The 13,952-nt window shown below is 33.9% G+C and overlaps 1 protein-coding gene across 1 annotated transcript in view; it reads left to right on the forward strand.

Annotated features, from left to right (window-relative positions):
- Positions 1 to 298: 298 nt before the first annotated feature.
- The window catches only part of LOC116778355 (neuronal calcium sensor 1-like), a 29,532-nt gene continuing 15,878 nt past the window's right edge, over positions 299 to 13,952 (forward strand). Inside the window, exons 1-2 of the mRNA XM_061525730.1 lie at positions 299 to 304; positions 1,151 to 1,229. Coding sequence (XP_061381714.1) covers positions 299 to 304; positions 1,151 to 1,229 — 85 coding nt within the window. The remainder of the gene's footprint in view (positions 305 to 1,150; positions 1,230 to 13,952) is intronic.

A 13,952-nucleotide genomic window follows, 5' to 3' on the forward strand; every position in this document is an offset into this window, starting at 1 on the left:
TGATTCGGCGATGAAATCTTCAACTCGGAGACAACGTGATAACAGTTCAAAATAAATTCAAAAATATTAAAACTTTCATTGAGAAAGTATACCTATATATATATATGTGTGTGTATATCACTATATTTTTCCAAACAGCTTTGTTTTATTGTATATCGGGCACTCGTGTTCCGCGAGTCGAGAGCTCTCGACCACATTATTGAAATAATTAAAACAATGAGGTAATTTTAATGAACATATTGTGTTGTTGAAAATAGTGTACGGGAGGAGATGAGAGAGATAAGAAAGAGAGACAGAGATGAAGGTGGGCATTCCGTGTATAAGAATTATGACCAGGCATTTGAAACGTCGCTTTGACAGTTATTAAAACGCTGATACTATCAGTGAATACTCGAAAGTTTCTGTAGTTAAAGACGTAATCTCATTGTTATACTAATGATATTTTTTTACTAAGATTTTAGACATTTTAATATTTATTTTGAATTAAACGATTATTTGTGTACGCTACCGAATTTGTCCATTTAGGAGACATGTTCGTTTCGTGGTATATATGTATGAACAAGGACAACCGGTAATGAGTTTTTAAATGTAGGAATATATTTAAAACAGCAAAGAAATGAAAGTAATGTTACGTTATTTTAAGCTTTGTGTTAATTATTTTATATATATTATATATATTTTTTGTTTTCCCCAATAGTACCAACGGTTGAGACAATATGTACGGGGATATGTCCTTAATTTATTTATATTGCTTAAAATTTTCATATTGAATAGATATCAACGGAATGTTATACGCGTATTGCGAAAATAATTACTGGATATATGGTCGATAAATTAATTGACTAAGTCAAACGAAGCCACGGCAGAGAGCCAGTGAAACAAAACCTGGTGTAATATAATAAAAATGTGCAGGAAATACGTCACTTCTATAAATCATCGAGGTATGTGCCGGTCGCTAACACAAAGCGTCTGCAACCAATGGCTTGTTAATTGATAAATTGGGCGAGTTTTTACGCTTACGTGGAATCTTTTCGCCAAATCGCGATTGTGCGATGAAAAAGGCTTTTGTTAAATTAAATTCTTGTATTTGTATAAGTGTATATAAAATTTATCGTTTGTAAATATAGTATACTTTTGGTTTTGTATACAGGACAACCAGAGAGATGACGTGCGAAGAAAAATCAAGGAAAAGGTTTTCAGTTACTTCAAGAAGGCCGATAAGCAAGAAGGTTAGTAATTATTATCATTTATTGGAGAGAGTTATGAATACGTAATATATTTTAAATCCGTTTAGTACCTAGAATAGTTGAAGTGTAGTTTAAATCGTTGGTTGGTTGTTTTAAATATGTCCTTCATGATCCATCCATGCAAAGACGTGCACACTATATACAGCCAGCGTCGTTTAGATGATTTAATCATACAAACTAAACGCGAAAGTAGAAAACCTGGTACAGTGGGTAGTTATAGAAAGTTATAATAGATGGCGCTGTCTTGAAAATGGTCTATGTGCAGCGACATCTAGCGTTCCTAATATCAAGTGAGGTAAATGCGGTAGATGGTGGTTGGTAACTTGGTTGGTGGTAATTACATGAAGGAAATGTATGATTTACAATTTATGTCATAATGTTTGTTACTTCTACGTTTAACTATCTCTTTATGAAGTGATACTTAAAGATTATTTTCAGTACCCTCACTATAGGTCAAAAGCTCGAGCCATCGAGCTAAATACCAAGAATTTCCCGTTTCTCATTCACAAATCTTCATTCATTATAGTAGGCTTATTAAAGCTGTATAAGGCTGTGTTTTTAAACGATATCAAAGTAATTTACAGTCATACTGTATTCATAGAGGGTGGATGATAGATTATATTTTTAAATATATCTTTGTAAGGTATTAGGATTTGTTACAAGATACTTTCATTCAGACCTTCATCTCATTAATATTTGTAACTGTGGATAAATCTTTCCGAGTCTTTGTTGGTGTTAATCATGCCTTATTCATAATAAGGGCTAGTTCACATGTTGTATGTTTAGATTATTTCTTATAATTTAAATCTGTGCTTAATGTTTATACATATTTATTTACTTTAATATAAAGTCATTAAAGATACGAAATCAATGCCCCACTTATCTTGGTCACGCTGCAACTTGAGAATGGCTCAACTGATTATTTTTTTTTTTATTTTCATGTTTAGGAAGAATATTAAAGAAAACAAATCAAAACAATACAATTGGATCATAAACTTAGAAAATTGATAAAACTATACGACCTTTTTAATGCTACGGCTTCATTCACACTGGACTCGTGATGTATTCTGCCAATGTCAACGTTTTTATTTGTTGGACGTATTATAACCTCGAGTTCTGTGTGGAGGACACACCAAGGAGTTTGGCGAATGGAATAAAGGCGTATATTTTATTTCTTTAAATAATAATCCAAACTTCTTGTTTAGAATATAGTAAATGTTAAGGCAACTACTATACAAATTAACTCTAATTTTTTTTTAATGACTGACTGTTACTTGAGAGTTGGTGACACAGATATTCAATGTCGGAACATGTGAAAAATGCCATGGGACGCGGAACAGAATCGGTGGATGTGTTAAGATGAACAGTGAAGGTAGGACCTTACAAGACACGAAGCACGGGATGGGGTCGGAGAGATCGGAGACTAATTCTGTTAAAGAAAATGAAAGCGGAGTGCTGTTGACTATATAAGCTTGTGAGCTGAAAGATTGTGTGGTAGAGGTGCAGAGAGTGGGATAGATGGATGGCCATTAAGACAATGAAGAGACAGTTAGGATTGATACAGAGATCGCCTATATCCAAGACAGGATGTGATGGGAGAACGAAAGAGGTTTGGAGGGATTTTGATATGGTTACGATAGGAATACCAGGGACAAAAGTACTGTATATAGGAGGTGATTGGAGTTGATATGTGGAAGGAGTGAATGAGATACAAAAAGGATTCATGGAGGTTGGGGTTCGGGAGTCGTCATACGGAGGGTGAAGCTGTAATAGAAATTGACTTACCTGATGATGAACATGTGATAAAGTTGAAAAGTTCACAACAATGGCGCAGGTTGACTATTCATTGATACGTAGGGACAAAATAAAATCGAACAATCACTGGAAAGTTATTCCGGGTGAAGTAATAGGTCTACAGCATCGGCTACGAGCAGAAGGTACTGTTAGTAGAAGGCAATGTACGTATAAATAGAATCTACTCCCATCCCCAAAATAAAGTGGTATATGGTCGAACGAACAGAAGGTGAGGTAGATTTTAAAGAGAGAGTATGAGACATAATGAATGAGTTTGTAAAAGTATAAACGTTTGTTTGGAGAAGATCGCTGAATGTGTAAGTAGCGTGGTGAGGGACGTAATTGGAATATTGGAGAAGAAAAGATAAATAGATAAGGTCACATGATTGTAGTATAATAAAGTTCTGAGTCCTATTAGAGGAAGAGAGAGTATAAATGAAAGAGATAAGCTTCCAGCTTCCTGATCCAATAAATATCTTTGATATAACATTACAACGTTTGTCGGTTCAGCTTTTTAACAGCTTTCAGCTTCAGCTTTTTAAAGAAACATTAATAAATATTTGTCACAAGCAAAATTCGTAAGGACTAATAATATTTTTAAATTTTTACTGCTTCTGAAGTTATATCTATAGAGTATATTGAACTGCCATTAGGAAGTAAACATGCGAGGAAGATCTACATCAAATAACGACAAAATTTTATTCAATTCAGATCTGATTGAGTCCACTGAAAACAAGTCCCTACCTGAATAAAATAATGGCAGGAATAGATTCTACATAAGCCACATAAGGCCACAAGGTTAAGGTCAAGCTGCCAGCACTTAATTAATTACACTGTGAGGGTCCCGCATTGTTTTCTTTGTTAATATACAAGCGTTAAGCCACAGTCCGCTAACGAGATATTAAATTTTAGTGCTATAATAGACCGTAGAAGGCACGGGGCTTTCCAGAGGCTTTATATTAAGGCTTATTAGGAATCAACTTCCAAAAGAGTCGCTATTATATTTGACATGTCGCAAATAATTTTGTTATATTATTGGTGAGTGTGATACGCATAGAACGAAGGACATTATTAATTTCTTCAAGTATTTTTAATCAGATCTTTTTTGGGAAATTATTATAGAATATTTAAATGAAATGTGTACTCCAATTATTCGAATAGGAAGTGTTACTGTCGAGTAAGTATTCAACGCCGAGTTAAATAAATCCCTTTTATAATTCACACTAGCCGACGTTCCAATTAAAATGTCCAAAGTTATAAATTTCTTTGGAATGTTTTGAGGCAGTCGTCACCAGCTCTAGAAACTCTTTAAGAGCCTGGTAAGGCGTTTGTGAATTAAAATTGCAAGTCTCTTGACCTGTGTAGGGATGTGAAGGTGTAAATAGATTATAATCGATAGATATATAATAATTTTTATCGACAACGATTTTTCAGTTTAGCCAGATCTGCATATTCATGGGATTGTAACAAAATGGCGGATGCAAAGTCACGGTATTGTCTATGTATTGACTTCTGATCAAGTTGTTTAAACTGGCGGAAGTACAGATGAAATAGCAGATTAAAAAGCAAAACATATTCGTCTCTGGACTTGTATTTTTAATTATCACGAGTGAGAATAATTATTCTCATGCAATTCAATAAGAGCTTATGTTCAGCGATTACGTAAAGTGGATAACTATGGGTTAGTACAGTCAGTCATTCAGTCATTCAGTCAGTCAGTCAGACAGTCAGTCAGTCAGTCAGTTAGTTACACATTGTAGTCGGAAATCTATCAACTGATATACGAAAAACCATGAAAATGCTTACACACATCTGATCGAGAGACGAAACCTCTCGTCATTCCATGGATTCACCGTGCGGGTGCCGGGTCCGTCGTTGCAGGGAGAGAAGCTTTAACAGTGCTGAGGCTTGCGACCCAGATGTAGGTTTAAGGGGGTCTATTTAACGCGCGTTAAACGCTCACCTCCAACGTCCAAGCTCCTCTCTCTACCTAACCAAATTTGAAAAGAACCTGCTAGGGCTGCCTTCGAAGTACGTTCCAAGAAAGAACAATTAAAATTATAAAAACGAGCTTTAAAATTCGGAAATACATAAATATGTCTGGTCTGGAGGTCGACGCACGAATATCCTCGGGGATTTTGTATTGTTTCTCATACGTATCCATCATTATAGTCCAATCCGAAGCCGCTTTAAGGATAAAGAGAGTAGTCAGTAATATAGTACGTAAATTTGTGCAAATTGGAAAAAAGCATTGTGAAAATATCGTGGCCAACATCGTTGTGAAGAAACAATAACATAGATGGCGTGATTCTCCTGGTTCCGCGTTACCATCATCTGGTGGTGGAAACCAGAAGATTCCTGGTAACTATTATAATAATTATAAGTTTTCAGTATATTTAAAATTATCTTGGAACTCTTCTTGCACATGCGAAGCGGCTAATTAGTAATTTTAAAAACAAATATCGATAATATATTCCCATCACTAGAGTGAAAACAAGCCGGAGCTCGGGTCGAGCACTTCCGGTTGACATGGCGACCACTCACTCTGAACTGTGTATCTTAGGAGCAATTAGGAATAAGGAACGTATTAAAAAATAAGGGCGTGGAATAACGCTAAAGGATTTATGGCCGATTAGTAAAAAAAATATAAATAAACACAAAGATTCGTACAAAATGAGTCCAATTAATCAAATCTAAGACTTTCGCGAGTATTCATTTAAATGAAACTAATATTCTCGAATTACTACGCGTGATTTATTTTTGTAAAAAACTACAGGTCACCTCGTCTTCGTGATCACGGCTGCTGCAAAGTAACCGAAACGTTGGCAGTATATAGTTTAAAAAAATAATGTTAGCTTCATTTAGGTCCAATTGTGTATAAGTTGGTGGTAAAAGGCAATTTTATTTGTAGACATTTTTCTTCCTGGTTCAAATCAAAAGTAATTGGCGTGTTACGAACTCATATGGGCTGCAGTCAATTAAAAGTTTTGTACATTTCTAAGAGCGCGTATCAAGAATGGCAACTTCTATAGCCGGTTCTCAGACCCATGAGTTTAAGACTGTTATTTTCTTTGAGAAATAAGATCACGCTCTGACATGTTTATGGGACTTGTCTATTTCAGATTCACGCAACTTTTTATTCAAGTGTGTAGTTTTATGAAAGTTCTCTGATTCGACATTATAACTAAATAAGTATTTTGGAAATGAAGCATCTAATGCGACTTTAAACAACGTTCGTGGAGGGGGGAGGGAAAGAGACGGAGCGAGAGTAAACGGATAGGTCGATCGTTAATTTTAGGCGATGTTTAGAAAGTTTTTTTTATAGAAATAATATGAATTCACTAAAATTTTATTACTACCCTTTCCTGTTTTCATTTACACATTGCGAAGTTTCACTTCTTCCGCGCGGAGGGACCGTTTGCACTTTGTTCTTGTGGCCCTACATCAGGTCGGCTGTGAAAGGTCCTATCAGTAAATATCGTTAGATTTTAATATAATTTATAAATTCGGTTTACGGAACCTGATAATATAGGGAATGTGCGTTCAGCGTTTAATGGACAGAATACTTAACAATAATCATATATATATATATATATATGATTATCTCAATAGGAATATTACGCATTGATGTATATATATATATACATCAATGCGTAATATTCCTATTGAGAGGAGATCGAAGCATAGTTTCTCAGAAGTAATCTCATTTGAAGTAAGTTCCGAAGTAACGTTGCATGAAGCCGTACCACAGATAGTATTGTTGTCGAACTTTGTGAAGGAAAATTTTCAATACGGGCGGAGTCTAAGTTACTACAAAGCGACTTTTTAATTTAAAACTTCTTATAATATCTCTATTGATATAAACATAAATACTAATAGGAGTTGTCATTACGCCAGCTATCCACAAGTAGAGGTCGCGTCATAATCGATCCAGCCGTTTCCGAGATTAGCTCGAACACATAGACAGACTGACACTAATTGTAATTAAGATTCTTTACTAAAACTCTAGTCTATAGTTGTGGGTATTTAACAGAAATTCCGTAGGAATTTTTATTAATGTCAGTAATAAAAAAATTATATTGACCAAATGAATTTTGTAGAAAATTTTGCTTACTATGTACATTATTTTTCGTTCACTGTATATAACGAAATCCTTGAAATAAATGAGATGTTGTTATCGGATGAGTGTGAAACAAAACTAACAGAACCTGCTGATGTTTTAAGTTGAAGAGAATTTCATTTCTTTAATAAAACCCAAGTTGACAGTTTTTTTTTAATTTTTAATCTACAATCTGCTTTCGTCGCTAATTTTGGTAACCGTTTCGTTGTATTCTAAAGAGATACAGACTTACGCGAGCATTCGTTTAAAGAAAACTAATATTATGGAATGTGCTAAGAGTTTTTTTATTATTATTTTAACTGCGTAGACCCGACGGTGTCTTGAATTTACACCCGTCCGCTCGTGATCACGGTTGCCGTAAAAAATTTAACCAAATAAAAATTCACATAAAATTAGGTTGTTTTTTTCATTTCATGGTCCTCACACGCACAAATAGTGTCCAGCGAAACAATTGTCTTTAAGAGTCAATTATCATCAGGTAAATTAGATATTAAGTGTCCATAACAACAGAAAATACGCAGTTGTTCAAGAGAGAAGCTTCATTTAAGTCTTGTGAGAGCAAATTTTTCCGAAAGTCGCTGTTCTTTCTGTACCGAAGTAAAGACACTGTTGATATATTGCTCTTCATAACACGAATGTCTGTTAGGATGTCCACACGTCCAGAAACAGGGACAAAAACCTACCAAAACTATTGCCTACTTAAATTAAAAATCAACCCCTAAAACGAGGACAATTAAAATAGGACTATAACAGTTGTTTTTCTAACAACTATTATTTGACATCCAATAAATCATTGGTTAAATATTGAAATTATTCACATATATTATAGCAATAACATACTACCTCCTTTTTGGAGTCGGTTGAAAAGTAGCCCAAGTCGCTCCTCATGACATTACCTGCCTTTACATGAAACTCTCATCAAATGCGGTCCAGCGGCTGTAGAGATTATTACATTAACAAACAAACAGGCAGATAAAAATATTATTACTTATACTTTGCATCTTGTATGCGTTTAGTGAGACGCTTTTAATACAAACAGACAATACAACTCTATGAGTATATATTATAATTATAGTCGTGGTGGCCTGGAGGTTAAAGGCCCGCCTCTCACACTTGAGGGCGCGGGTTCGAAACCTGGCAAGTAACAATGTGATCTTTTCCGAGTCATATGTACTTTCTAAGAGTATTTAGACACCACTGACGGACGGTGAAGGAAAACATCGGGAGGAAACCTGGACTTATAATTAAGTTATAACGATTGAGCGAGCGTGGTGATTAATGCTCTAACCTTCACCATGTGAGACCTGTCTTTGCTCAGCAGTAGGCTCCAATGGGCTGGTGATGATGATGATGATGATAATGATATTATAATTTTGATCTCTTTGATTGTAGTGTCATCTTAAAATTTATTTTGACAATTCTTTAGCTTCCTATAGAATATTCCGAATATTAACTTCAATAAATTATTGCGGATGAAGGAGGATGATACAGAGGACTTAATCATGTCCATTACAAGGAAAGTGCGTACCAGTAATCGGGTTAGAGGTATTGTAATTTTATGAACATTAATTCTATTTTAAATCTCAAGCACACTATATAGATATGGTTAGATTAATTTGCTACATTTTGTCTTAAATAATCCGAGTAACTCACTTGAAGTACTTTTAGTCTGAATGGCATTACCTTGTGACAGAATAACTAATTATGGCTTAATGTGGTAGCGACATCTAGCGGCAGCGCTTTGTAATTAAAAAGAAGCTCACTTGTCATTTTTTTTTCTAAGTGTTTGGAGAAATTTTAGTTGCTACCATTAATTATCTTACTTAATGTATGTTATTCTATAGACTAGGTTTATTCTATACTAGGAAAATGAATCATTCTTTTATATACAAATATTTTAAGCCTGGTTTTATGCGTTCCATAGATTTGGCTTCATAGGAATTTATCAAAACACGTTTAGGTATGTTAATACTATATTTTTTGTCACAGTCTATATATATTCAGTATGCTAAATTATTCCGGAACACTCATGAATATTGTCACCCTAAGCCGCAAGCTCATCAATAAGTAACTGACTATTGGAAACAGAACCTTACGTCTCAAGAATAGATTTTAAAATAGAAAAACATAGCGACTTCATAACAAATCGCCGGAGATCTTTTCATTTTGAGGCGGAAGAAAATATCTCGAAGTCAGACCGTCGGATATTAGGAAGAGAGTGTGACCCGAGAAAGTATGGAGTATTGATAATACTGGAGCAATAGAGAGAGGCATTGATAGGAAACTAGCGTCACGGATCTTAGATGGTACGAAACTGATATATTACTAAGCTAGCTCATACCCGCGACTCCGTCCGAGTTATTTGAAATATTAACCGTTGTTTAGATAAGATTATTATTGTTAGTTGATAATTTTTTATTTTAACATTTAAATGATTTTAATTGCCTAAAGTAAAATGTAATGTTTCCTATTAGTTTAAGATACAGGAGATTAAATTTAAAGCATTATCATTAAGCCTTAAAATAAATAGATTTTTTGTTCATTCTCTACTTACATAGTAATGGATTTAAAGTTGAAAGATTCTGTCAAAATTTGGGATATTATGAGTCTGTACAGTGACCGTTTAGGGACGTCATAGTATTAGCTAATACGTGTTACCACAAGTTGTAAAGTAAAATTATATACGGATAGCAACGACTAGATGTTTGCAAAAACTGTGAACGCTTTCTACGTAGTGAATGTCACTCGTAGTTGGGATGAAAGGAAAATTCAATTCTAGTATCGACCAGCGACGAGTTTCAATGTTGAAGATATTAAGATTGGGGAGCTCGGTCCGAGACGTCATTGAAGTGTTGATAGAGTTCCGGCGGAGTATTGTCTTAACCGCAGTGCCTTAGTGATATTTGACATTACGGCGTTTCTGTCCATCGCAGAACAATTCCTTTTCTTTGATGAACAAAACCATTTTGAAATAAAATTTTGAGATATATTAATTTATTTTTTTGTTGGGAAACTCGTGTTTTCCATGTTAATTAATTATATTGTCGTATTTGTTGTTGTTGAACACGTTGTTATTTGTTAAAGAAGATGATATTTTAGTGCGAATTTAAGAAAAATACTAAAAAAAATACACAATGGCCCCAAAAAACGTACTTTCTTTAAGGCGGATGCTCTTTTAAAGTATCTTTTTTATCTTTTTGAGTTTCCCAAAGCCATATCTTTGAGCTGTTTGTTCTTTAGAAACTATTTGTCTTTAAGTTTGATTTGAAAGCCTTTCCTATAAAGCCCTATCTGTTTGAGACAATCTTTAGAGAGCAAAACTTACTCATTACATACATTAGTGAAATAAAAACATTTTGTCCTAGTTTAATATTATTTTGACACGTGCCATATACTACTTTTTATCCGCGACTTCGTCCGCCTGAACTGCGAATTTATTATCAGAGAGAATTGTATTAAATAGTTACTTAAAACCATAGATATGTTACCCAATTTTCAGCGCCATCTATCGTGTGTGTCACGTTACTTCACACAATACAATTTTTATGACGTCAGCGGTGAGCCCACAGAACTACACGGAATATAGGTATAAAGTATAGCGTATCGTTTATTCGGATATGTAAGCTATATTATGGTAAAGTTTAATCAAAATCCATTTAGTCGTTTTCGTGTGAAAGAGCAAAAAATACTTACCAAAATAGCTTTAACCGCGAGCTTGTAGTACAATACTTTGTAGTTAAAATGTGTCAGTACAATCTACTTACAAACGACTGACAGATATTTGAAAAAAACATTTTTATTCACATTCTACTATATAGATCTAGAAACCACTGTAAAGATCTTTCCAATGACATAATATATATAAACTTATTGTATAGTAAACGTCCCTAAATTATTATATTTTTAAAACTTAAATTTTGTAAAAGCAATATAAATATATAACTGTAAATTTATAATTTATTGTGTATACAAATAAATGTATTTAACAACAGATATTTTAAGTTGTATTAAGTAAGTCAGTACATCGAATATGAGCGAGTGAGTCGATTTGAGAATTGAATCGAATCATTCAAATTCTCTCACTCATTGATGGTTGTTGAGTGAGAATGATATGTCTCATTCGTTCATCACTCTATATTTAAAGTATTTTAGGAGATAAGCCTTCGAACTTTGACACATTCTATATTGCGAAAACAAAGCCTCTGCGGATATTTGAATGAGAATGATATTGTGTCACGGACGTCGGCGGATATTACCGAAAAGTAAACAGTTTGTGCAAATAGCTTTAGGATTTGAACTGGCTTTTATTTACAAGTGCTAGCCGCGGGTTTGTCCGTGTTTTGTTTGGTTATTATTACGGAATAACAGCATATTTAGGTAGTTTCAATATACGTATATCTCACTGATGTAGCCTATATCGAGTTTAGAAGTCAATCAGAAAGCCAATATTTTTCCTGTTTAATGATGATAAATATAAAGAGTACCATCCAATACGGTTCAGCAGTTTTTAATGAAATTGAAATACGAATTTTTAATTATACATAAATATAATCAATTAGGTTAACTTATGTGTGTTATTGAGTTAATGAGGATTCTCATTTCGTTTCCGTGATTACAATTGCTGCAAAGTAACCTTAACGTCGGGAGTATGCGGTTAAAATAACAAAAAAACTCGTAGCGAGCCGTAAACATTAGTTTCATTTAAACGGACACTCGCGAGTCTTGGATGTCATTACTAAAATGATATCGTATCTTCCCGTGAAGGGCGTCCTGTATTTTAAACAGGAATTTCTGTCGTTGTATTGTTGTTACAGACCGTTATTGTCGTGAATAATAAACACGCAACGCTCACAAACAACAGTTTGTGCTATTCTGACTGCAAAATTGATTATAATTTTTATTTTAAATGAGTTAATTCTCACTTACTACACAACGGAAAAGGAGCAATGATATATCGTAGATGAAATTCCTTTTACTTCTGCTTATATATACAGGGTGATGCCGCGTATAAAGCTATTTCAAACTTAAATCAATATATCACGTCCACTGTAACAGTCGGCGCTTACAAAACTCTTGAAATACTTCACAAAGTACGTAATAACGTGAAAGTAACTGTTAGAGTGAAGGTTTAACCAGTTGGAACGGAACATTCATCACCGTCTCATTAGCACAAGGTTTAGAAACTGGCAGACAACACCATTTATATATATATATACTTACTCACTTCTTGTCAATATAAACATTGTCTCTGTTATACCACGTTCAATGTACACAGCGAGTCTCATAACACTGTGTACAAAGTAACTTCACTTGTTTCACAATATCAATATATCGATTATATTCAATGTATAGCAATTATTTTAAATAGTGTTTATAAATCCTATATATATAGCTATATTACAATACGCTTACTCCAAGTTTCATCGTAACTACACACGTAGCGTTAACAGTTTATCATTGCTAAATCACATAGTATTAACGTAGATTGAATGAGACACGGGAGACGCAACGTGTGCAGTGACATTACGAACCTATATTAAACGTACGGAATTTATATAAATTCCTTATACACTTCAATATTATAAGTCACGTGTCAGACACACTACTTTGATGTATTTTAACTTGACATATATAAAAATCTAGTTTTCCTCGCAAATATAATTAGTCTTCATTTAACTTAGATGATATTCTCACGTAAACATTACTCATTTCTGACTTAATTTTGAACTAATTAACAGTTATTGTAATAAAATATTAAAGTCCTGTCTGTTCTGTGTATGCTATTTTAAAAATATTTATATGTATGTTTACACGTTACTAGATATACCTGGACATTTTGTTTAATATCGTATAACTACGTCTTATCACTGGAACGGCTGTATCGATCTTGATGGGGCTTTCACTGGAAGATAGTCATGAGGAGCGATTAGGCTATATCTATGTTATTTATTAATTATATAGTATTTTATCAATATTTCTACAGCCCTGAGTATTATTTTTGCGTTACTTTAATTCCTCATCCTCCTTCCCCCTCACCCCACGAGGTCGCTTTGGTCCCCGAGAATACCTGAATCCTCTAAACTGTTGTATTCACTTTATATCTAAGAAATAAATTGAGTTTAAAAAACAATGACCCATAGACAAAGCATAACACAGCATCCTTAAACGATCTGAATATTAAAATTATTACTCATTGTCATAAATGATTTTGTGCGTAACTGCTACGTAAGCGAAGTCGCGAGCACAGCTACGTATTGTTCGGAATCCATAGACAGTAAGTCTAGAATTAATTTATAGCATCCATTATAATCGTCCCCGAAATATTTTGCTAAGTAATAAATCATTTTAATCTGCGTCCCTAAATCCTGAACCCATTTGTATGTAATCGCTACGTAACGGCTGTATTTCTTTGAGATTCCACCCGTCTGTGTATTGACAATTGAATTCCGATTTGATGGATTACGGTAGTAATGTTATAATTTTATTTAATATATATTTTCTTGTTAAGTCGAAGGTTACAAATATATTAATTTGTAATAAGACGATGCATATACTAAACGTAACTTTCAAAGCATTATCAAAACGCTACATTGTTTACGCACTCATTGACGCTATCACCTCTAGTGCTTTAGAAACTACTAACTGTAGTCCATTGAATTTAATTCGAACGAAAGCAAACCTTTTTCACCAAGAAATAAGGTTGAATTTTTTATTAAAACCGCTTTAAGGACATCAAGTAACCTACCTACATTAGATTTTTCTTTCTCATTGCATTCAACGTCAATTAAAAA

The sequence above is a fragment of the Danaus plexippus genome, chromosome 31, assembly GCF_018135715.1.
Source record: "Danaus plexippus chromosome 31, MEX_DaPlex, whole genome shotgun sequence".
NCBI lineage: Eukaryota > Metazoa > Arthropoda > Insecta > Lepidoptera > Nymphalidae > Danaus > Danaus plexippus.